We start from the raw sequence: 22,481 nt of genomic DNA, 5'->3' as shown, positions 1-22,481 counted from the left end.
CACCTGCCTGATGCCGGGGCAGCGGGAGTTCATCAATTTTCCTGACTCCATGGGAGAGGCACCTTGGGAGGACAAGGATGCCTTCACTGAACTAGGAGGGAGGCACAGCTGGCGCAATGCCAGGGAGTGCCTTTATGCAGGAGGCAGGGAGGAGGCAGAGGAAGAGGGCTAAGTTGGGAAGTGGCACCCCGGGGTCTGTAGTGAACCCGTGTCTCGGCAAGGGCTCGAAGCAGAAGGAGCCAGAAGAGCTCAGCCGGACTATGCCGAGCTCTGGACACTTTGTCCTCAGCGCCATGAACCTCCTTGTTCCCCAGGCCCTGGGAGCTGCTCCTGTGCTGCCCCTGCAAGTTATGTATAGACACAGAGCTACCTGCTCTTTCCCAACCCTGTGCAGCACTGGACACGAGGACACAGTAAAATGTTGTCTTCGTTACATGATCTAATTATCAAAAGTCCGGCCAAGAAGCAACTGACATTGAAGCCCTACACACAGAAAACCCCAAACCCTGGTACAAACCTTGAATTGACACAGGACACGTATTCCTATTCAGAAACACAGGCTGACAGTTTTGGCCAAAAGTTTTTCCTATTAGATCTTGGAAAGGATTTCCAAAGTAACATTGGTTTGCAACTTCTTCAAGGAAGAAACATGACACGCTTCTCATCAGTAAAAGAAGATTTATTGGTTTGCTTTCACTTTTCTTTTGGCGTCCTTATGCTTCCTTCGGCATTCCAGAAAATGGTGAAAATCCAACGTATTATTAGGAGAAGTTTCTGAATCCACTATTAGGAGAAGTCTCTGAACTCACTGTTTCTCTTGAACACTTTCTCTATGTACAGTTAAGTCTCTGGTCCTGTCCCGTAACGTGCAGAGATTTAGTGGTTTACCTGAGTGACATCACAACCTGATGTTATACACACCAGTATACTAAACCACTTTTGTTCTCTGGTAATTACAAAGTTTCAGGCTCTTGTTGAGGTCCTGAATTAATTTCTCATGCAGATTCATAGCCCTCTTCCCTCCTCGTGCTCAGCTTTCAGCCACAGTTACCAGGGAACAGACGTTTCATACTCACCTCAAGCAATAATCTACGTCTGTCTTCCCAACCCTCTTTTTCTTCACTGAGCTCTACTGATCTACAAAATAACTTTGGGCCCTCTGCACAAAACAAAGAACCAATTATAAGGGTTAAACACTTCTGATGATGCTGCTGCTTGGATCACTCATGAGCAACACAGCAGTAAAGTCAGCAGCTCTATTCTCCACATCCTTCCCATTCGCTTCCCCCCACCACCACACGTGAGCTCCGACAGAAATGTTCGGTGTTACAGCCGCGTGTACTGCGAGAAATGAAAGGCAGCAGCAGTTTTCCTGAACATGCTGAAATCTAGATTGCAGTGAAATAGCAGCTGCTCCAGGAAAAGCTCAACACCAGGATCCCACATCTCCCCTCAAAACTGATGGCTGCTGACGACTGAGATCCCCATTTTAACACGCGCTGTAAATCAGACAGGCTGGAAGCACGCAGGACAGTAACTGTATGAACACATCAGCTCGTTGCATCACAGTTATCTAGTAGGTCTCAAGAAACAAACATCCTTTAAGGCTGTCCTAAAACTGTGTTCTATCAAATGTAACAAGCCATTGTTTTGGTGGCCTGTGGAATGTTTAGGGCTGCGTATGTTTTCTTTGACTGTTGTTTTCCTTGGTTTTTAGTACAAAATTCACTGGATTCAGAAGAGAAAAACCGAGATTCAGGAGGACAAAGAACCCCACGGGCATATGTGGCTGATAAGAATACTCAACGTTCTTAATGATAACAGCAGAAAGACAAGAAAAAGTTAAAGATGATATACATACCTGAAAGGGTCTGAAATGTCTAGGCAACTTGTCCAGTGACTATTTTTTTGGTAAGCTCCAAAAGTCCAGATACCTATTAGGCAATTATCTGAAAGAAAAGAAAGCCAGACAGCTGCTCAGCCTTTATTTTGCCAGGACTTCCTCACGGGCTTCTAGCACAACCTAGACCCCAAGTAAGGGTGGCAAATGTTGACTACAAACCATTCATAAGCGGGCAGCATTTTTTCCTCACTGAATTCCAGTAAGAGTTTAAAAGGAAAAAAATACAAAAGGGGTGAATAAGTTCTGTTGTACCTCTTAGGCGTTCATCATCTTTGGAGAAGAAGAAGACTCTAGCACTTTCCGTGTGTGGTAAAGAAAGAAACCTAGACAAGTACAAAGGGATTTTAGCATCCTAAAAGGCACTATCAAATTCCATGAACACGAGTTAGAGCTGCAGCGCTTCAGAGAAATGGTAAACATTGAAGAGCTTTACTCCACAGTAACCAAACAGAGCCTTCTATAAAAACCCCACTTTTTAAAAGAAAACTGACTGTGTCTTTGGCTTTTGGCCAAACTCAGTTTGGGTTTGGTCAAACCAAAACGACCCAGTTAATTTCTTGTGCTCAACTTCTCTCTCTTCATATTCAGCTTCACATCAAATGGGCTGCTGGGAGTTTTGACTCGGTGCAGCACAGACGGTTTTCCAAGATGACTTTCACTGCTCAGAGGTGTGCAATGTCCGTTTCCCGTTTCCTGAGTGCTGCTCTTAATATGCCCACAGCATCCAACTACGACAACCAAGGAGAGAACAAATACAAATGGAACTTGCATTTCTTGGTCCTTTCCAATTTCTGATGGTTCAGGCTCATCATCACTCTCAGAACTGCTGTCTTGGAAACGTGGATCCTCTTGCCATGTGACTTTCACCGGTTTTATTGGTCCAAGTATGTAAGGCTCTGCAATAACAGCACCAAAAAAGAAAAAAAGCCAAAACCAGGTTATCCCTCTACTTGCCAGGAAAAGTCCCTCCTTTCAAGTGAAATACTTACACTGGAGAAGGCAGATTTCAGAAGGACAGAATCTTCTCCCCTCAGATTTTCTGAGCTAAATCTCTGCTCCAGTATTTTCCACTTTGTTCTAGGCATCTCCTACGTATTCCTAAACCTTGATCGCTGCATTCAGAAGACACTAACTACCTTCTGAATTCAGCAGAAGTGTGGGGGGCTTGTTGCTTTGTGTTGTTGCACACAAAGCACCTTGGGTTTTTTAATCTTTTGGGTAACTTTGCACAGTTTCTTTTCTTTCCTACAAGACTGTGACTTGATTTAATATTGTTTCATCTTCATTTCATAAGGCCTCATTTTATCTGAGGTTAGCACACGCCAATGATGATGTGTCATTCAGCTTCCATTTTCTAAAGGTCCAAGAATAGAATTCAGTAACTAATAAAATGTTCTTGAATCCTGGGGTCAGCTCCAGGATTTTGCTCTTCACTCTACATTAACACACATTTTCTTTGAAGTCTTGTTGGGTTCTATGAAACTTGCCAGGACTGGTGTGTCACCTTTTTCCCTGTTTGAGAAATTTAGGGGATGACAACAAGCTTTTTCACCACTCTGCAAAGACCCCACTGCCTTCTCTCTCAAAGCCCGCCTTTCAAAACTCTGAGATGCAAGCACGAGTTACCTCTCCTTAATCTACCACAAGCCTGGCAAGTAGAAATGAAGATCAAAATGCTTCTGCCTAATTACTGGCTTCTACCGCTGAAAAGCCCCTGGATCCTGACCCTCTTTACACCGTATTGCTCTGCAGTGCCTGCCTTAAGCTCTTCCTAGGAATGGCACCGTTAGAAGGGTTCTGCTGTTACCTTCTTTCATGCCCGACTCCTGTGTGTCTCCAAAGAAGGAAAAGTGAAAGCACTCGACTCCTGAGCTACGTCGTTCGCAGGCAAAGGTCCCAGATGGTCAGCTGGGACAGAGTCCTGCGCATCCTCTTTGTCCCAAGGGTATGTCCTCAGCGTTTTCTGGTTTGTTCTTTGAAGGTCCAAACAAGTCTTTTAAATCAGCAGCAATGTCGTAATCGATGTCTTCAGACACTTGAGGCAGTGTCTCACTCTCTTCTTTCTTCTTCCTTTTGGCTTTCCTGAAATCAGATTGCTTAAGGATAGCAACACAGCACATGTCCTTTCCAAAGACAGCTTCCCTAAGAGCCACCTTGCTCTTCTGTCTCCCTAAACGTATCCAAGCCCACTAAGGAGTGGTTCACTTTCAAGGGTAAGCAGTGGGGAAACATCTGAGGTTTGAGTCTAAAGGCAGGAACAAGTGTCCTTTTTAATTAGCCACCCCCTTAAGTGACTTTTCACTTAATAGGTGGCAACACAGCAATCAGGTATTTAGCACAGATTCCTGCCAATAGCAATGTCAAGAGTTAATACACTTTTCTCAGAGACCTGCAAATCTCAAGGTCCCTGTATTGAGCTTCCTCATCTTCACTTACGGCAGAGAACAGACGGACTAGAAAGAAAAGATGACGCTACATGCTGATTTTCGAGGCCTGAGTTGAGGCCTGACGTCGCTGGCGGGAGCGGTTGCTCCTGGTGGATGTCCCCGGCAATGTCACCCTACGCCTGGGCCTCTCAGCAGTTGCTGCTGTGCTGCGGCTCCTGTCACGGCGACTCCTCGACCGGACAGGTGGATTTGAGGCGCGAAGTCGCTGGCGGGTGCGGCTGCGTCTGGGGGATGTCTCTGATGGTGTCTCCCTCGGCCTGGGCCTCTCAGCAGTTGCTGCTGTCCTGCGGCTCCTGTCACGGCGACTCCTCGACTGGAGAGGTGGATTTGAGGCCTGACGTCGCCGGCGGGAGCGGTTGCTCCTGGTGGATGTCCCTGATGTTGTCTCCCTCGGCCTGGGCGTCTCAGCCCTTGGTGCTGTCCTCTGGCTCCTGTCACGGCGACTCCGCGACCGGACAGGTGGATTTGAGGCCCGACGTTGCTGGCGCGAGCGGCTGCGTCTGGGGGATGTCTCTGATGGTGTCCTTCTGTGCCTGGGCCTCTCAGCCCTTGGTCCTGTCCTCTGGCTCCTGTCACGGCGACTCCTCGACCGGACAGGTGGATTTGAGGCCCAACTTTGCCGGCGAGAGCGATTTTGCCTGCGGTCAGACCCAGAGCCTCTGGAATGGCTGGTGTCTGATGACCTTGATGTCACCTCACTCTCCGTGCAGGGGCTGCTGCTCTCCAGCGAGGAAGATTGCAGCAGCTGCCTCATTGGTGCATGTTGGACGCTGCTGTGTTTGCTGGTCTCTGGAGACGGAGACAGGGGAGGCACACCCGATGGTGCCAGGATGCCAGAGTTGGGGCTGATGGCCTCGGATTGTGCAGAGCTATGGGAAGGCTCCAATCCATGAGAAGGCTCCAATCCTGACTGTCCGGCCAGGCTGGGGACATTGAGCTCCGGCTCATCCCTGGGGGCATTGAGCTCAGGCTCATCCCTGGGGGCATTGAGCTCCGGCTCATCCCTGGGGGCTGTAAGGGGAAGCAGGAATGAGAGGGGCCCAGCAGGCCTGGGCCAGGCCCGGCCAGAGCGGTGCCCCCAGCCCTCCAGGAGCGGACGGGCTCTGCCAAGCCCAGCCTTGGCACTGACCCCAGCCCAGGGCCACGCAGCTGCGTTGCCTCATACCTGTGCCCAGACCAGCACAGCTGTCGCACTCCCAGCTGGGAGTGTTGCTTGTGAGGCCAGAGCAGCGCCTGTGGGTGCCCTCAGCAGCACAGGAGGAGCACAGGAGCAGTTCCCAGGGCCTGGGAAAGCAAATGGGTTCATGGCACTGAGGACAAAGTGTCCACAGCTCGGGATTGTCCGGCTGAGCTCTTCTTCTGCCTCCTTCTGCTTCGAGCCCTTGCCGAGACACAGGTTCCCTGCAGAGCCCTGGGGTGCAGCTGCCCAGCTTACCCCTCTTCCTCTGCCTCCTCCCTGCCTCCTGGATAAAGGCACTTCCTGGCATTGCACCAGCTGTGCCTCTCTCCTAATTCTGCAAAGGCATCGTTGTCCTCCCATGTTGGCTGTCTGATGGGGAAAGGAAAAGCTGATGAGCTTGTGCTGCTCTGCCATCCTGGACGTACAGGCTGTCCCTGCTCTTCCTCCGGTGCTTTTGCAAGTCTTGCGTGAAGCTGAAGCCCAGACTCACGGGACAGGGCAGGGCCAGGACTGCGGGGGCAGGGCCTGGCACAGCAGCTGCCCCCTCCTGTGTTGTGAGCCAGGCAGAAGGACACCAACCTGAAGGGGATTCGGATCCCCATGACGAACATTTGGACAGCAAACTCATCATCGTCTCTGCAGAGGGGGCACTGGAAGTACAATGCACCAGCGCGCAAGGCCTGTCCCTGCAGGGCAAACAGCAGCAGCGTGAGCAAGGCCCTCATGCTGCTGAGCACCTGCTGTGCCCCGGGGCTGCGGAAATGGCTCCTACCTGGATGCAGTCCCTGTGGAACCAGGCCTTTTTGCACGCTGGGCACACCAGTGTTGTGTAGCTCTTTCTCTCCTCCACAGGCTCCATGCAGATGGGGCATTCGGTGCCTGGCTCCGGAATCGCCCTCACATCCTGTTCTGGGCAGTGCTCAGGGCAGAAGGAGCTGGGGGAAAAGGGACGAGCAAAGTGGGAAATGCTGGGTCCTTCCACAGGGGTGGCCAGAAGGGGAGAGGAGGTACCTGTATGGGGTTATGTATTCAGTCACACAGTGACCCTCCTTGGCACAGGGCAGGTGGAACCATCTGTCGCAGTCTTCCTGACAGCACATGATGGTGGCCCCAGTCTCCCCACAGACGCAGCAGTGCTGGAAAGAGCCAAGCAGCCCCATCAGCAGCAGCCTCGGGGCCTCCCCAGGCAGCCTCACGGCTCCGGGCAGGGCGCAGGACTGTGGCCGCTGCTGGGTCTCAGCCCACAGACCCGCCTGGAGGAAGAGGCTCCTGTGCCAGAGCCTCTGTGGAGCTGCTGGGAGCCAGACTTTTGTCCCACAGCTGGTGGGAAGGGCCGGCCTTTCTTTTGTGGGGTCTGGGCTAAGCACTGGCAAACCTCGCCTGGCACAAACCTCCCTGCTCTTGTCAGGCTCTCACCTTCTGAGCCGCCCGGCTGACTGCAAGTTGGATATCGCGAGGGCGATAGCCCATGAATCCTACACGACGCTTTTCTTGTCGAAAATTGGACATGGCGAAATTCTGTGGCAAAGACAGGGAGCTGATGAGGAGAGAGTGGCAGGGGCTGCCCACTGCAATGCCGGAGGGAGGCCCGGTGCAACTCACCAGGCAGAAGATGTGGGCACAGAGCCCGTGCTTCTCCTGTTTGTCGCCGCAGATGTCCGGGTCAGCCTCTGCGCGGCGGCACAGCAGGCATGCTGCAGGGGACAGAGCCAATGGCACCGGGCACGAGCACCTCTGCGGGGCTCTTAGCCCGCAGCATCGGCCCCAAGGGCTGCTCTGGCCCTGCCTGCCTGGCTGATGGGCAGGCCTGGAGGCCTTGGGGAGCAGGGGACAGCGCGGGCGTCCCCACAGCTGCCCCCTGGCCCGGCTGGGCCCCCCTTGGGCAGGAAGGAGGCTCCCAGCCCCAGCATGGCTGGGCAGCTCCTGCCTCCCCCTGCCTCCGCTCCGGGCCCCACGCTGGCTGCCCCGACAGCCCCTGTGCCAGGCTGCGGGAGGGCTGCTTTGCCCTCACCTGGCTCCCTGGCATCAGAGGCCTCCTGCTTCCCTTCTGCCATGGTTCTGGTCTGCGATGAGTCCCCGTGCAGGAACACCGCGACCTTCTCCAGGCGCTCGTCCTCTCCCTCTGTGGGAGAAAGAAGAGTGTGGGGAGTTTGCAGAACCGGCCCAGAGCCACGAGGGCACTACTCCCTGGTGAGCCCTGCGTGAGCCCTGCTCCAGTCCGCCTTCTCCTCCCGTCACCGCGTCGAGGAACACTGCTGTCTCCCGTGGATGTTCCTCTGCTGCGTCTGGGAAGGGAGAGGCAGGTGAGCCTGCAGCACAGGCCCAGAGCCCCGAGGTGTGGGGCCCCTCTGGTCCCTGGGCAGCCCCGTCCCTGTCCTACCTTCTCCTCCCGTTGTCAGGTCGCACTGACACACGGCCTGAGCCCAGCGTTCCCTCTGGTGGCCTTGGTCGCACGGGTCACAATGGCCATTCTGACATCAGCAACGCGCACCCAAAATAGGGGCAGCGATGGCCTCAGTCTCACGCCACCCTTGGGAACCGAGGTTCTGAGATGGGTCCGAGCCTTTGGTCAGAGCCCAACCAGGGCAGGGGCTCCTGCAGCAAGTGCAGGGTCAAATGCCAGGCCCTGGGGCAGCCATCGAGGGTGGCACTGTTGGCAGAAAGGGGTTGTTCAGGCAGTGCCACTCCAGGGCTCCTGCCCCTGGCAGTCGGCTGCCCAGAGAGCTTGTGGGCTCTCTTGCACTGGACAGATTCAAAAGCTGCCCCAGGTGGAGCGACGTTTTCCCTGAGACCTGTCTGGAGAAATCCCAGAGGAACCCGATTTGATACTCTTGCTGGTCAGTGTTGGGAACAGGAGATAAAACTGGAGACCACCGCACGTGGCTCCCAACCTCAATTATCCTGTCACCCTATGAACTAACAACTTTGACATTTAGTATTAAATGGAAAATTTAGTGATAAGCTCCTGAGAAACGCCAGCTTTTACACTGACTCTGATGGAAACCCAGAGAATTCAGAGGGAGTTTTCTGCGGGCATCTGACTGGAGAGCTTGAAACAGTCCTCGACTCAGAAGTCAAATGCAGGAGGATGCTTTTCCCACATGAAAGGCACTTTTGCCAGTTTGGTCCATGCTTTCCTACTAGCCAATAAATATATTGAAAAAAACAGCTAGAAGAGAAGCACAAACCGTTCTTTTGGCCTTTTCTCATTCACGTCTTTGCAAGCATGCTCCTGGAAAATCCAGATCAATGGCTTCTAGAACAATCAGCGGGACCCCTGGAAAGCAAGGGGTGACGAGCAGGGACACCCTGCACCTGCCTGATGCCGGGGCAGCGGGAGTTCATCAATTTTCCTGACTCCATGGGAGAGGCACCTTGGGAGGACAAGGATGCCTTCACTGAACTAGGAGAGAGGCACAGCTGGCGCAATGCCAGGGAGTGCCTTTATGCAGGAGGCAGGGAGGAGGCAGAGGAAGAGGGCTAAGTTGGGAAGTGGCACCCCGGGGTCTGTAGTGAACCCGTGTCTCGGCAAGGGCTCGAAGCAGAAGGAGCCAGAAGAGCTCAGCCGGACTATGCCGAGCTCTGGACACTTTGTCCTCAGCGCCATGAACCTCCTTGTTCCCCAGGCCCTGGGAGCTGCTCCTGTGCTGCCCCTGCAAGTTATGTATAGACACAGAGCTACCTGCTCTTTCCCAACCCTGTGCAGCACTGGACACGAGGACACAGTAAAATGTTGTCTTCGTTACATGATCTAATTATCAAAAGTCCGGCCAAGAAGCAACTGACATTGAAGCCCTACACACAGAAAACCCCAAACCCTGGTACAAACCTTGAATTGACACAGGACACGTATTCCTATTCAGAAACACAGGCTGACAGTTTTGGCCAAAAGTTTTTCCTATTAGATCTTGGAAAGGATTTCCAAAGTAACATTGGTTTGCAACTTCTTCAAGGAAGAAACATGACACGCTTCTCATCAGTAAAAGAAGATTTATTGGTTTGCTTTCACTTTTCTTTTGGCGTCCTTATGCTTCCTTCGGCATTCCAGAAAATGGTGAAAATCCAACGTATTATTAGGAGAAGTTTCTGAATCCACTATTAGGAGAAGTCTCTGAACTCACTGTTTCTCTTGAACACTTTCTCTATGTACAGTTAAGTCTCTGGTCCTGTCCCGTAACGTGCAGAGATTTAGTGGTTTACCTGAGTGACATCACAACCTGATGTTATACACACCAGTATACTAAACCACTTTTGTTCTCTGGTAATTACAAAGTTTCAGGCTCTTGTTGAGGTCCTGAATTAATTTCTCATGCAGATTCATAGCCCTCTTCCCTCCTCGTGCTCAGCTTTCAGCCACAGTTACCAGGGAACAGACGTTTCATACTCACCTCAAGCAATAATCTACGTCTGTCTTCCCAACCCTCTTTTTCTTCACTGAGCTCTACTGATCTACAAAATAACTTTGGGCCCTCTGCACAAAACAAAGAACCAATTATAAGGGTTAAACACTTCTGATGATGCTGCTGCTTGGATCACTCATGAGCAACACAGCAGTAAAGTCAGCAGCTCTATTCTCCACATCCTTCCCATTCGCTTCCCCCCACCACCACACGTGAGCTCCGACAGAAATGTTCGGTGTTACAGCCGCGTGTACTGCGAGAAATGAAAGGCAGCAGCAGTTTTCCTGAACATGCTGAAATCTAGATTGCAGTGAAATAGCAGCTGCTCCAGGAAAAGCTCAACACCAGGATCCCACATCTCCCCCCAAAACTGATGGCTGCTGACGACTGAGATCCCCATTTTAACACGCGCTGTAAATCAGACAGGCTGGAAGCACGCAGGACAGTAACTGTATGAACACATCAGCTCGTTGCATCACAGTTATCTAGTAGGTCTCAAGAAACAAACATCCTTTAAGGCTGTCCTAAAACTGTGTTCTATCAAATGTAACAAGCCATTGTTTTGGTGGCCTGTGGAATGTTTAGGGCTGCGTATGTTTTCTTTGACTGTTGTTTTCCTTGGTTTTTAGTACAAAATTCACTGGATTCAGAAGAGAAAAACCGAGATTCAGGAGGACAAAGAACCCCACGGGCATATGTGGCTGATAAGAATACTCAACGTTCTTAATGATAACAGCAGAAAGACAAGAAAAAGTTAAAGATGATATACATACCTGAAAGGGTCTGAAATGTCTAGGCAACTTGTCCAGTGACTATTTTTTTGGTAAGCTCCAAAAGTCCAGATACCTATTAGGCAATTATCTGAAAGAAAAGAAAGCCAGACAGCTGCTCAGCCTTTATTTTGCCAGGACTTCCTCACGGGCTTCTAGCACAACCTAGACCCCAAGTAAGGGTGGCAAATGTTGACTACAAACCATTCATAAGCGGGCAGCATTTTTTCCTCACTGAATTCCAGTAAGAGTTTAAAAGGAAAAAAATACAAAAGGGGTGAATAAGTTCTGTTGTACCTCTTAGGCGTTCATCATCTTTGGAGAAGAAGAAGACTCTAGCACTTTCCGTGTGTGGTAAAGAAAGAAACCTAGACAAGTACAAAGGGATTTTAGCATCCTAAAAGGCACTATCAAATTCCATGAACACGAGTTAGAGCTGCAGCGCTTCAGAGAAATGGTAAACATTGAAGAGCTTTACTCCACAGTAACCAAACAGAGCCTTCTATAAAAACCCCACTTTTTAAAAGAAAACTGACTGTGTCTTTGGCTTTTGGCCAAACTCAGTTTGGGTTTGGTCAAACCAAAACGACCCAGTTAATTTCTTGTGCTCAACTTCTCTCTCTTCATATTCAGCTTCACATCAAATGGGCTGCTGGGAGTTTTGACTCGGTGCAGCACAGACGGTTTTCCAAGATGACTTTCACTGCTCAGAGGTGTGCAATGTCCGTTTCCCGTTTCCTGAGTGCTGCTCTTAATATGCCCACAGCATCCAACTACGACAACCAAGGAGAGAACAAATACAAATGGAACTTGCATTTCTTGGTCCTTTCCAATTTCTGATGGTTCAGGCTCATCATCACTCTCAGAACTGCTGTCTTGGAAACGTGGATCCTCTTGCCATGTGACTTTCACCGGTTTTATTGGTCCAAGTATGTAAGGCTCTGCAATAACAGCACCAAAAAAGAAAAAAAGCCAAAACCAGGTTATCCCTCTACTTGCCAGGAAAAGTCCCTCCTTTCAAGTGAAATACTTACACTGGAGAAGGCAGATTTCAGAAGGACAGAATCTTCTCCCCTCAGATTTTCTGAGCTAAATCTCTGCTCCAGTATTTTCCACTTTGTTCTAGGCATCTCCTACGTATTCCTAAACCTTGATCGCTGCATTCAGAAGACACTAACTACCTTCTGAATTCAGCAGAAGTGTGGGGGGCTTGTTGCTTTGTGTTGTTGCACACAAAGCACCTTGGGTTTTTTAATCTTTTGGGTAACTTTGCACAGTTTCTTTTCTTTCCTACAAGACTGTGACTTGATTTAATATTGTTTCATCTTCATTTCATAAGGCCTCATTTTATCTGAGGTTAGCACACGCCAATGATGATGTGTCATTCAGCTTCCATTTTCTAAAGGTCCAAGAATAGAATTCAGTAACTAATAAAATGTTCTTGAATCCTGGGGTCAGCTCCAGGATTTTGCTCTTCACTCTACATTAACACACATTTTCTTTGAAGTCTTGTTGGGTTCTATGAAACTTGCCAGGACTGGTGTGTCACCTTTTTCCCTGTTTGAGAAATTTAGGGGATGACAACAAGCTTTTTCACCACTCTGCAAAGACCCCACTGCCTTCTCTCTCAAAGCCCGCCTTTCAAAACTCTGAGATGCAAGCACGAGTTACCTCTCCTTAATCTACCACAAGCCTGGCAAGTAGAAATGAAGATCAAAATGCTTCTGCCTAATTACTGGCTTCTACCGCTGAAAAGCCCCTGGATCCTGACCCTCTTTACACCGTATTGCTCTGCAGTGCCTGCCTTAAGCTCTTCCTAGGAATGGCACCGTTAGAAGGGTTCTGCTGTTACCTTCTTTCATGCCCGACTCCTGTGTGTCTCCAAAGAAGGAAAAGTGAAAGCACTCGACTCCTGAGCTACGTCGTTCGCAGGCAAAGGTCCCAGATGGTCAGCTGGGACAGAGTCCTGCGCATCCTCTTTGTCCCAAGGGTATGTCCTCAGCGTTTTCTGGTTTGTTCTTTGAAGGTCCAAACAAGTCTTTTAAATCAGCAGCAATGTCGTAATCGATGTCTTCAGACACTTGAGGCAGTGTCTCACTCTCTTCTTTCTTCTTCCTTTTGGCTTTCCTGAAATCAGATTGCTTAAGGATAGCAACACAGCACATGTCCTTTCCAAAGACAGCTTCCCTAAGAGCCACCTTGCTCTTCTGTCTCCCTAAACGTATCCAAGCCCACTAAGGAGTGGTTCACTTTCAAGGGTAAGCAGTGGGGAAACATCTGAGGTTTGAGTCTAAAGGCAGGAACAAGTGTCCTTTTTAATTAGCCACCCCCTTAAGTGACTTTTCACTTAATAGGTGGCAACACAGCAATCAGGTATTTAGCACAGATTCCTGCCAATAGCAATGTCAAGAGTTAATACACTTTTCTCAGAGACCTGCAAATCTCAAGGTCCCTGTATTGAGCTTCCTCACCTTCACTTACGGCAGAGAACAGACGGACTAGAAAGAAAAGATGACGCTACATGCTGCTTTTCGAGGCCTGAGTTGAGGCCTGACGTCGCTGGCGGGAGCGGTTGCTCCTGGTGGATGTCCCCGGCAATGTCACCCTACGCCTGGGCCTCTCAGCAGTTGCTGCTGTGCTGCGGCTCCTGTCACGGCGACTCCTCGACCGGACAGGTGGATTTGAGGCGCGACGTCGCTGGCGGGTGCGGCTGCGTCTGGGGGATGTCTCTGATGGTGTCTCCCTCGGCCTGGGCCTCTCAGCAGTTGCTGCTGTCCTGCGGCTCCTGTCACGGCGACTCCTCGACTGGAGAGGTGGATTTGAGGCGCGACGTCGCTGGCGGGTGCGGCTGCGTCTGGGGGATGTCTCTGATGGTGTCTCCCTCGGCCTGGGCCTCTCAGCAGTTGCTGCTGTCCTGCGGCTCCTGTCACGGCGACTCCTCGACTGGAGAGGTGGATTTGAGGCCTGACGTCGCCGGCGGGAGCGGTTGCTCCTGGTGGATGTCCCTGATGTTGTCTCCCTCGGCCTGGGCGTCTCAGCCCTTGGTGCTGTCCTCTGGCTCCTGTCACGGCGACTCCGCGACCGGACAGGTGGATTTGAGGCCCGACGTTGCTGGCGCGAGCGGCTGCGTCTGGGGGATGTCTCTGATGGTGTCCTTCTGTGCCTGGGCCTCTCAGCCCTTGGTCCTGTCCTCTGGCTCCTGTCACGGCGACTCCTCGACCGGACAGGTGGATTTGAGGCCCAACTTTGCCGGCGAGAGCGATTTTGCCTGCGGTCAGACCCAGAGCTTCTGGAATGGCTGGTGTCTGATGACCTTGATGTCACCTCACTCTCCGTGCAGGGGCTGCTGCTCTCCAGCGAGGAAGATTGCAGCAGCTGCCTCATTGGTGCATGTTGGACGCTGCTGCGTTTGCTGGTCTCTGGAGACGGAGACAGGGGAGGCACACCCGATGGTGCCAGGATGCCAGAGTTGGGGCTGATGGCCTCGGATTGTGCAGAGCTATGGGAAGGCTCCAATCCATGAGAAGGCTCCAATCCTGACTGTCCGGCCAGGCTGGGGACATTGAGCTCCGGCTCATCCCTGGGGGCATTGAGCTCAGGCTCATCCCTGGGGGCATTGAGCTCAGGCTCATCCCTGGGGGCTGTAAGGGGAAGCAGGAATGAGAGGGGCCCAGCAGGCCTGGGCCAGGCCAGGCCAGAGCAGTGCCCCCAGCTCTCCAGGAGCGGACGGGCTCTGCCAAGCCCAGCCTTGGCACTGACCCCAGCCCAGGGCCACGCAGCTGCGTTGCCTCATACCTGTGCCCAGACCAGCACAGCTGTCGCACTCCCAGCTGGGAGTGTTGCTTGTGAGGCCAGAGCAGCGCCTGTGGGTGCCCTCAGCAGCACAGGAGGAGCACAGGAGCAGTTCCCAGGGCCTGGGAAAGCAAATGGGTTCATGGCACTGAGGACAAAGTGTCCACAGCTCGGGATTGTCCGGCTGAGCTCTTCTTCTGCCTCCTTCTGCTTCGAGCCCTTGCCGAGACACAGGTTCCCTGCAGAGCCCTGGGGTGCAGCTGCCCAGCTTACCCCTCTTCCTCTGCCTCCTCCCTGCCTCCTGGATAAAGGCACTTCCTGGCATTGCACCAGCTGTGCCTCTCTCCTAATTCTGCAAAGGCATCGTTGTCCTCCCATGTTGGCTGTCTGATGGGGAAAGGAAAAGCTGATGAGCTTGTGCTGCTCTGCCATCCTGGACGTACAGGCTGTCCCTGCTCTTCCTCCGGTGCTTTTGCAAGTCTTGCGTGAAGCTGAAGCCCAGACTCACGGGACAGGGCAGGGCCAGGACTGCGGGGGCAGGGCCTGGCACAGCAGCTGCCCCCTCCTGTGTTGTGAGCCAGGCAGAAGGACACCAACCTGAAGGGGATTCGGATCCCCATGACGAACATTTGGACAGCAAACTCATCATCGTCTCTGCAAAGGGGGCACTGGAAGTACAATGCACCAGCGCGCAAGGCCTGTCCCTGCAGGGCAAACAGCAGCAGCGTGAGCAAGGCCCTCATGCTGCTGAGCACCTGCTGTGCCCCGGGGCTGCGGAAATGGCTCCTACCTGGATGCAGTCCCTGTGGAACCAGGCCTTTTTGCACGCTGGGCACACCAGTGTTGTGTAGCTCTTTCTCTCCTCCACAGGCTCCATGCAGATGGGGCATTCGGTGCCTGGCTCCGGAATCGCCCTCACATCCTGTTCTGGGCAGTGCTCAGGGCAGAAGGACCTGGGGGAAAAGGGACGAGCAAAGTGAGAAATGCTGGGTCCTTCCACAGGGGTGGCCAGAAGGGGAGAGGAGGTACCTGTATGGGGTTATGTACTGAGTCACACAGTGACCCTCCTTGGCACAGGGCAGGTGGAACCATCTGTCGCAGTCTTCCTGACAGCACATGATGGTGGCCCCAGTCTCCCCACAGACGCAGCAGTGCTGGAAAGAGCCAAGCAGCCCCATCAGCAGCAGCCTCGGGGCCTCCCCAGGCAGCCTCACGGCTCCGGGCAGGGCGCAGGACTGTGGCCGCTGCTGGGTCTCAGCCCACAGACCCGCCTGGAGGAAGAGGCTCCTGTGCCAGAGCCTCTGTGGAGCTGCTGGGAGCCAGACTTTTGTCCCACAGCTGGTGGGAAGGGCCGGCCTTTCTTTTGTGGGGTCTGGGCTAAGCACTGGCAAACCTCGCCTGGCACAAACCTCCCTGCTCTTGTCAGGCTCTCACCTCCTGAGCTGCCCGGCTGACTGCAAGTTGGATATCGCGAGGGCGACAGCCCGTGAATCCGGTCTGATCATCGTCTTGTCGAAAAATGAGGCTGGCGAAATTCTGTGGCAAAGACAGGGAGCTGATGAGGAGAGAGTGGCAGGGGCTGCCCACTGCAATGCCGGAGGGAGGCCCGGTGCAACTCACCAGGCAGAAGATGTGGGCACAGAGCCCGTGCTTCTCCTGTTTGTCGCCGCAGATGTCCGGGTCAGCCTCTGCGCGGCGGCACAGCAGGCATGCTGCAGGGGACAGAGCCAATGGCACCGGGCACGAGCACCTCTGCGGGGCTCTTAGCCCGCAGCATCGGCCCCAAGGGCTGCTCTGGCCCTGCCTGCCTGGCTGATGGGCAGGCCTGGAGGCCTTGGGGAGCAGGGGACAGCGCGGGCGTCCCCACAGCTGCCCCCTGGCCCGGCTGGGCCCCCCTTGGGCAGGAAGGAGGCTCCCAGCCCCAGCATGGCTGGGCAGCTCCTGCCTCCCCCTGCCTCCGCTCCGGGCCCCACGCTGGCTGCCCCGACAGCCCCTGTGCCAGGCTGCGGGAGGGCTGCTTTGCCCTCACCTGGCTCCCTGGCATCAGAGGCCTCCTGCTTCCCTTCTGCCATGGTTCTGGTCTGCGATGAGTCCCCGTGCAGGAACACCGCGACCTTCTCCAGGCGCTCGTCCTCTCCCTCTGTGGGAGAAAGAAGAGTGTGGGGAGTTTGCAGAACCGGCCCAGAGCCACGAGGGCACTACTCCCTGGTGAGCCCTGCGTGAGCCCTGCTCCAGTCCGCCTTCTCCTCCCGTCACCGCGTCGAGGAACACTGCTGTCTCCCGTGGATGTTCCTCTGCTGCGTCTGGGAAGGGAGAGGCAGGTGAGCCTGCAGCACAGGCCCAGAGCCCCGAGGTGTGGGGCCCCTCTGGTCCCTGGGCAGCCCCGTCCCTGTCCTACCTTCTCCTCCCGTTGTCAGGTCGCACTGACACACGGCCTGAGCCCAGCGTTCCCTCTGGTGGCCTTGGTCGCACGGGTCACAATGGCCATTCTGACATCAGCAACGCGCACCCAAAATAGGGGCAGCGATGGCCTCAGTCCCACGCCACCCTTGGGAACCGAGGTTCTGAGATGGGTCCGAGCCTTTGGTCAGAGCCCAACCAGGGCAGGGGCTCCTGCAGCAAGTGCAGGGTCAAATGCCAGGCCCTGGGGCAGCCATCGAGGGTGGCACTGTTGGCAGAAAGGGGTTGTTCAGGCAGTGCCACTCCAGGGCTCCTGCCCCTGGCAGTCGGCTGCCCAGAGAGCTTGTGGGCTCTCTTGCACTGGACAGATTCAAAAGCTGCCCCAGGTGGAGCGACGTTTTCCCTGAGACCTGTCTGGAGAAATCCCAGAGGAACCTGATTTGATACTCTTGCTGGTCAGTGTTGGGAACAGGAGATAAAACTGGAGACCACCGCACGTGGCTCCCAACCTCAATTATCCTGTCACCCTATGAACTAACAACTTTGACATTTAGTATTAAATGGAAAATTTAGTGATAAGCTCCTGAGAAACGCCAGCTTTTACACTGACTCTGATGGAAACCCAGAGAATTCAGAGGGAGTTTTCTGCGGGCATCTGACTGGAGAGCTTGAAACAGTCCTCGACTCAGAAGTCAAATGCAGGAGGATGCTTTTCCCACATGAAAGGCACTTTTGCCAGTTTGGTCCATGCTTTCCTACTAGCCAATAAATATATTGAAAAAAACAGCTAGAAGAGAAGCACAAACTGTTCTTTTGGCCTTTTCTCATTCACGTCTTTGCAAGCATGCTCCTGGAAAATCCAGATCAATGGCTTCTAGAACAATCAGCGGGACCCCTGGAAAGCAAGGGGTGACGAGCAGGGACACCCTACACCTGCCTGATGCCGGGGCAGCGGGAGTTCATCAATTTTCCTGACTCCATGGGAGAGGCACCTTGGGAGGACAAGGATGCCTTCACTGAACTAGGAGGGAGGCACAGCTGGCGCAATGCCAGGGAGTGCCTTTATGCAGGAGGCAGGGAGGAGGCAGAGGAAGAGGGCTAAGTTGGGAAGTGGCACCCCGGGGTCTGTAGTGAACCCGTGTCTCGGCAAGGGCTCGAAGCAGAAGGAGCCAGAAGAGCTCAGCCGGACTATGCCGAGCTCTGGACACTTTGTCCTCAGCGCCATGAACCTCCTTGTTCCCCAGGCCCTGGGAGCTGCTCCTGTGCTGCCCCTGCAAGTTATGTATAGACACAGAGCTACCTGCTCTTTCCCAACCCTGTGCAGCACTGGACACGAGGACACAGTAAAATGTTGTCTTCGTTACATGATCTAATTATCAAAAGTCCGGCCAAGAAGCAACTGACATTGAAGCCCTACACACAGAAAACCCCAAACCCTGGTACAAACCTTGAATTGACACAGGACACGTATTCCTATTCAGAAACACAGGCTGACAGTTTTGGCCAAAAGTTTTTCCTATTAGATCTTGGAAAGGATTTCCAAAGTAACATTGGTTTGCAACTTCTTCAAGGAAGAAACATGACACGCTTCTCATCAGTAAAAGAAGATTTATTGGTTTGCTTTCACTTTTCTTTTGGCGTCCTTATGCTTCCTTCGGCATTCCAGAAAATGGTGAAAATCCAACGTATTATTAGGAGAAGTTTCTGAATCCACTATTAGGAGAAGTCTCTGAACTCACTGTTTCTCTTGAACACTTTCTCTATGTACAGTTAAGTCTCTGGTCCTGTCCCGTAACGTGCAGAGATTTAGTGGTTTACCTGAGTGACATCACAACCTGATGTTATACACACCAGTATACTAAACCACTTTTGTTCTCTGGTAATTACAAAGTTTCAGGCTCTTGTTGAGGTCCTGAATTAATTTCTCATGCAGATTCATAGCCCTCTTCCCTCCTCGTGCTCAGCTTTCAGCCACAGTTACCAGGGAACAGACGTTTCATACTCACCTCAAGCAATAATCTACGTCTGTCTTCCCAACCCTCTTTTTCTTCACTGAGCTCTACTGATCTACAAAATAACTTTGGGCCCTCTGCACAAAACAAAGAACCAATTATAAGGGTTAAACACTTCTGATGATGCTGCTGCTTGGATCACTCATGAGCAACACAGCAGTAAAGTCAGCAGCTCTATTCTCCACATCCTTCCCATTCGCTTCCCCCCACCACCACACGTGAGCTCCGACAGAAATGTTCGGTGTTACAGCCGCGTGTACTGCGAGAAATGAAAGGCAGCAGCAGTTTTCCTGAACATGCTGAAATCTAGATTGCAGTGAAATAGCAGCTGCTCCAGGAAAAGCTCAACACCAGGATCACACATCTCCCCCCAAAACTGATGGCTGCTGACGACTGAGATCCCCATTTTAACACGCGCTGTAAATCAGACAGGCTGGAAGCACGCAGGACAGTAACTGTATGAACACATCAGCTCGTTGCATCACAGTTATCTAGTAGGTCTCAAGAAACAAACATCCTTTAAGGCTGTCCTAAAACTGTGTTCTATCAAATGTAACAAGCCATTGTTTTGGTGGCCTGTGGAATGTTTAGGGCTGCGTATGTTTTCTTTGACTGTTGTTTTCCTTGGTTTTTAGTACAAAATTCACTGGATTCAGAAGAGAAAAACCGAGATTCAGGAGGACAAAGAACCCCACGGGCATATGTGGCTGATAAGAATACTCAACGTTCTTAATGATAACAGCAGAAAGACAAGAAAAAGTTAAAGATGATATACATACCTGAAAGGGTCTGAAATGTCTAGGCAACTTGTCCAGTGACTATTTTTTTGGTAAGCTCCAAAAGTCCAGATACCTATTAGGCAATTATCTGAAAGAAAAGAAAGCCAGACAGCTGCTCAGCCTTTATTTTGCCAGGACTTCCTCACGGGCTTCTAGCACAACCTAGACCCCGAGTAAGGGTGGCAAATGTTGACTACAAACCATTCATAAGCGGGCAGCATTTTTTCCTCACTGAATTCCAGTAAGAGTTTAAAAGGAAAAAAATACAAAAGGGGTGAATAAGTTCTGTTGTACCTCTTAGGCGTTCATCATCTTTGGAGAAGAAGAAGACTCTAGCACTTTCCGTGTGTGGTAAAGAAAGAAACCTAGACAAGTACAAAGGGATTTTAGCATCCTAAAAGGCACTATCAAATTCCATGAACACGAGTTAGAGCTGCAGCGCTTCAGAGAAATGGTAAACATTGAAGAGCTTTACTCCACAGTAACCAAACAGAGCCTTCTATAAAAACCCCACTTTTTAAAAGAAAACTGACTGTGTCTTTGGCTTTTGGCCAAACTCAGTTTGGGTTTGGTCAAACCAAAACGACCCAGTTAATTTCTTGTGCTCAACTTCTCTCTCTTCATATTCAGCTTCACATCAAATGGGCTGCTGGGAGTTTTGACTCGGTGCAGCACAGACGGTTTTCCAAGATGACTTTCACTGCTCAGAGGTGTGCAATGTCCGTTTCCCGTTTCCTGAGTGCTGCTCTTAATATGCCCACAGCATCCAACTACGACAACCAAGGAGAGAACAAATACAAATGGAACTTGCATTTCTTGGTCCTTTCCAATTTCTGATGGTTCAGGCTCATCATCACTCTCAGAACTGCTGTCTTGGAAACGTGGATCCTCTTGCCATGTGACTTTCACCGGTTTTATTGGTCCAAGTATGTAAGGCTCTGCAATAACAGCACCAAAAAAGAAAAAAAGCCAAAACCAGGTTATCCCTCTACTTGCCAGGAAAAGTCCCTCCTTTCAAGTGAAATACTTACACTGGAGAAGGCAGATTTCAGAAGGACAGAATCTTCTCCCCTCAGATTTTCTGAGCTAAATCTCTGCTCCAGTATTTTCCACTTTGTTCTAGGCATCTCCTACGTATTCCTAAACCTTGATCGCTGCATTCAGAAGACACTAACTACCTTCTGAATTCAGCAGAAGTGTGGGGGGCTTGTTGCTTTGTGTTGTTGCACACAAAGCACCTTGGGTTTTTTAATCTTTTGGGTAACTTTGCACAGTTTCTTTTCTTTCCTACAAGACTGTGACTTGATTTAATATTGTTTCATCTTCATTTCATAAGGCCTCATTTTATCTGAGGTTAGCACACGCCAATGATGATGTGTCATTCAGCTTCCATTTTCTAAAGGTCCAAGAATAGAATTCAGTAACTAATAAAATGTTCTTGAATCCTGGGGTCAGCTCCAGGATTTTGCTCTTCACTCTACATTAACACACATTTTCTTTGAAGTCTTGTTGGGTTCTATGAAACTTGCCAGGACTGGTGTGTCACCTTTTTCCCTGTTTGAGAAATTTAGGGGATGACAACAAGCTTTTTCACCACTCTGCAAAGACCCCACTGCCTTCTCTCTCAAAGCCCGCCTTTCAAAACTCTGAGATGCAAGCACGAGTTACCTCTCCTTAATCTACCACAAGCCTGGCAAGTAGAAATGAAGATCAAAATGCTTCTGCCTAATTACTGGCTTCTACCGCTGAAAAGCCCCTGGATCCTGACCCTCTTTACACCGTATTGCTCTGCAGTGCCTGCCTTAAGCTCTTCCTAGGAATGGCACCGTTAGAAGGGTTCTGCTGTTACCTTCTTTCATGCCCGACTCCTGTGTGTCTCCAAAGAAGGAAAAGTGAAAGCACTCGACTCCTGAGCTACGTCGTTCGCAGGCAAAGGTCCCAGATGGTCAGCTGGGACAGAGTCCTGCGCATCCTCTTTGTCCCAAGGGTATGTCCTCAGCGTTTTCTGGTTTGTTCTTTGAAGGTCCAAACAAGTCTTTTAAATCAGCAGCAATGTCGTAATCGATGTCTTCAGACACTTGAGGCAGTGTCTCACTCTCTTCTTTCTTCTTCCTTTTGGCTTTCCTGAAATCAGATTGCTTAAGGATAGCAACACAGCACATGTCCTTTCCAAAGACAGCTTCCCTAAGAGCCACCTTGCTCTTCTGTCTCCCTAAACGTATCCAAGCCCACTAAGGAGTGGTTCACTTTCAAGGGTAAGCAGTGGGGAAACATCTGAGGTTTGAGTCTAAAGGCAGGAACAAGTGTCCTTTTTAATTAGCCACCCCCTTAAGTGACTTTTCACTTAATAGGTGGCAACACAGCAATCAGGTATTTAGCACAGATTCCTGCCAATAGCAATGTCAAGAGTTAATACACTTTTCTCAGAGACCTGCAAATCTCAAGGTCCCTGTATTGAGCTTCCTCACCTTCACTTACGGCAGAGAACAGACGGACTAGAAAGAAAAGATGATGCTACATGCTGCTTTTCGAGGCCTGAGTTGAGGCCTGACATCGCTGGCGGGAGCGGTTGCTCCTGGTGGATGTCCCCGGCAATGTCACCCTACGCCTGGGCCTCTCAGCAGTTGCTGCTGTCCTGCGGCTCCTGTCACGGCGACTCCTCGACCGGACAGGTGGATTTGAGGCGCGACGTCGCTGGCGGGTGCGGCTGCGTCTGGGGGATGTCTCTGATGGTGTCTCCCTCGGCCTGGGCCTCTCAGCAGTTGCTGCTGTCCTGCGGCTCCTGTCACGGCGACTCC

The 22,481-nt window shown here is 51.6% G+C and overlaps 3 protein-coding genes across 8 annotated transcripts; all 3 read right to left on the bottom strand.

The window, feature by feature from the left end:
* Positions 1-561: 561 nt before the first annotated feature.
* On the bottom strand, positions 562-3,841 carry LOC125331487 (nucleolar protein 8-like). Of its 2 annotated transcripts, XM_048315538.1 has the most exons (4): positions 3,711-3,841; positions 2,673-2,799; positions 2,156-2,226; positions 562-1,159 (listed from the first exon to the last, which is right to left on the bottom strand). In XM_048315538.1, the coding sequence occupies exons 1-4, from the start codon at positions 3,718-3,720 to the stop codon at positions 1,038-1,040; spliced, it is 330 nt and encodes a 109-aa protein (XP_048171495.1). In that variant the 5' UTR covers positions 3,721-3,841; the 3' UTR covers positions 562-1,037. The 2 variants fall into 2 exon arrangements, 1 of the variants encoding a protein (XP_048171495.1); XR_007206073.1 differs by lacking the exons at positions 562-1,159; positions 3,711-3,841 and adding an exon at positions 2,893-3,331 and having other exon boundaries at positions 1,961-2,799.
* A 3,368-nt stretch (positions 3,842-7,209) lies between these two features.
* Positions 7,210-13,222, bottom strand: LOC125331486 (nucleolar protein 8-like). Of its 5 annotated transcripts, none has more exons than XR_007206071.1 (5): positions 13,172-13,222; positions 12,553-12,827; positions 9,360-11,641; positions 7,542-7,652; positions 7,210-7,224 (listed from the first exon to the last, which is right to left on the bottom strand). XR_007206071.1 is itself a non-coding variant. In XM_048315536.1 (4 exons), the coding sequence occupies exons 1-4, from the start codon at positions 12,560-12,562 to the stop codon at positions 9,880-9,882; spliced, it is 330 nt and encodes a 109-aa protein (XP_048171493.1). In that variant the 5' UTR covers positions 12,563-12,683; the 3' UTR covers positions 9,404-9,879. The 5 variants fall into 5 exon arrangements, 1 of the variants encoding a protein (XP_048171493.1); XR_007206072.1 differs by having other exon boundaries at positions 9,360-10,791; positions 10,998-11,641; positions 12,553-13,205; XR_007206069.1 differs by having other exon boundaries at positions 12,553-13,205.
* An 803-nt stretch (positions 13,223-14,025) lies between these two features.
* LOC125331727 (PHD finger protein 7-like) lies at positions 14,026-22,185 on the bottom strand. The gene is made up of 12 exons (XM_048316034.1): positions 21,533-22,185; positions 18,340-20,621; positions 16,522-16,632; positions 16,113-16,204; positions 15,927-16,028; positions 15,522-15,646; positions 15,283-15,445; positions 15,090-15,196; positions 14,766-14,879; positions 14,496-14,614; positions 14,242-14,341; positions 14,026-14,119 (listed from the first exon to the last, which is right to left on the bottom strand). Exons 2-12 carry the CDS (start codon positions 18,485-18,487, stop codon positions 14,026-14,028), a joined length of 1,275 nt encoding a protein of 424 aa, XP_048171991.1. The 5' UTR covers positions 18,488-20,621; positions 21,533-22,185.
* Positions 22,186-22,481: the final 296 nt, after the last annotated feature.

The sequence above is a fragment of the Corvus hawaiiensis genome, chromosome 11 (genome assembly GCF_020740725.1).
Source record: "Corvus hawaiiensis isolate bCorHaw1 chromosome 11, bCorHaw1.pri.cur, whole genome shotgun sequence".
NCBI lineage: Eukaryota > Metazoa > Chordata > Aves > Passeriformes > Corvidae > Corvus > Corvus hawaiiensis.
Note: the sequence above shows the minus strand (reverse complement) of the source record. Positions and strands in the feature narration are given on the sequence as shown.

Bases quoted from the DNA above. Each gene is read 5' to 3' on its own strand.
- LOC125331486 (XM_048315536.1), bottom strand. The intron at 11,069-11,514 runs GCAAGTTCCATT...GTACTTGTCTAG, and splicing joins ATTGGAAAGGACCAAGAAAT to GTTTCTTTCTTTACCACACA. The intron at 10,002-10,997 runs GTACAACAGAAC...TGTTTTGTGCAG, and splicing joins AGATGATGAACGCCTAAGAG to AGGGCCCAAAGTTATTTTGT.
- LOC125331727 (XM_048316034.1), bottom strand. From the start codon at position 18,487: ATGAGAAGCGTGTCATGTTTCTTCCTTGAAGAAGTTGCAAACCAATGT. The intron at 16,633-18,339 runs GTTTGTACCAGG...TTTCTCCCACAG, and splicing joins GTGTCCTGTGTCAATTCAAG to AGGGAGAGGACGAGCGCCTG. The intron at 14,342-14,495 runs GTATGAGGCAAC...TTCCCCTTACAG, and splicing joins CTGTGCTGGTCTGGGCACAG to CCCCCAGGGATGAGCCTGAG.
- LOC125331487 (XM_048315538.1), bottom strand. The intron at 2,227-2,672 runs GCAAGTTCCATT...GTACTTGTCTAG, and splicing joins ATTGGAAAGGACCAAGAAAT to GTTTCTTTCTTTACCACACA. The intron at 1,160-2,155 runs GTACAACAGAAC...TGTTTTGTGCAG, and splicing joins AGATGATGAACGCCTAAGAG to AGGGCCCAAAGTTATTTTGT.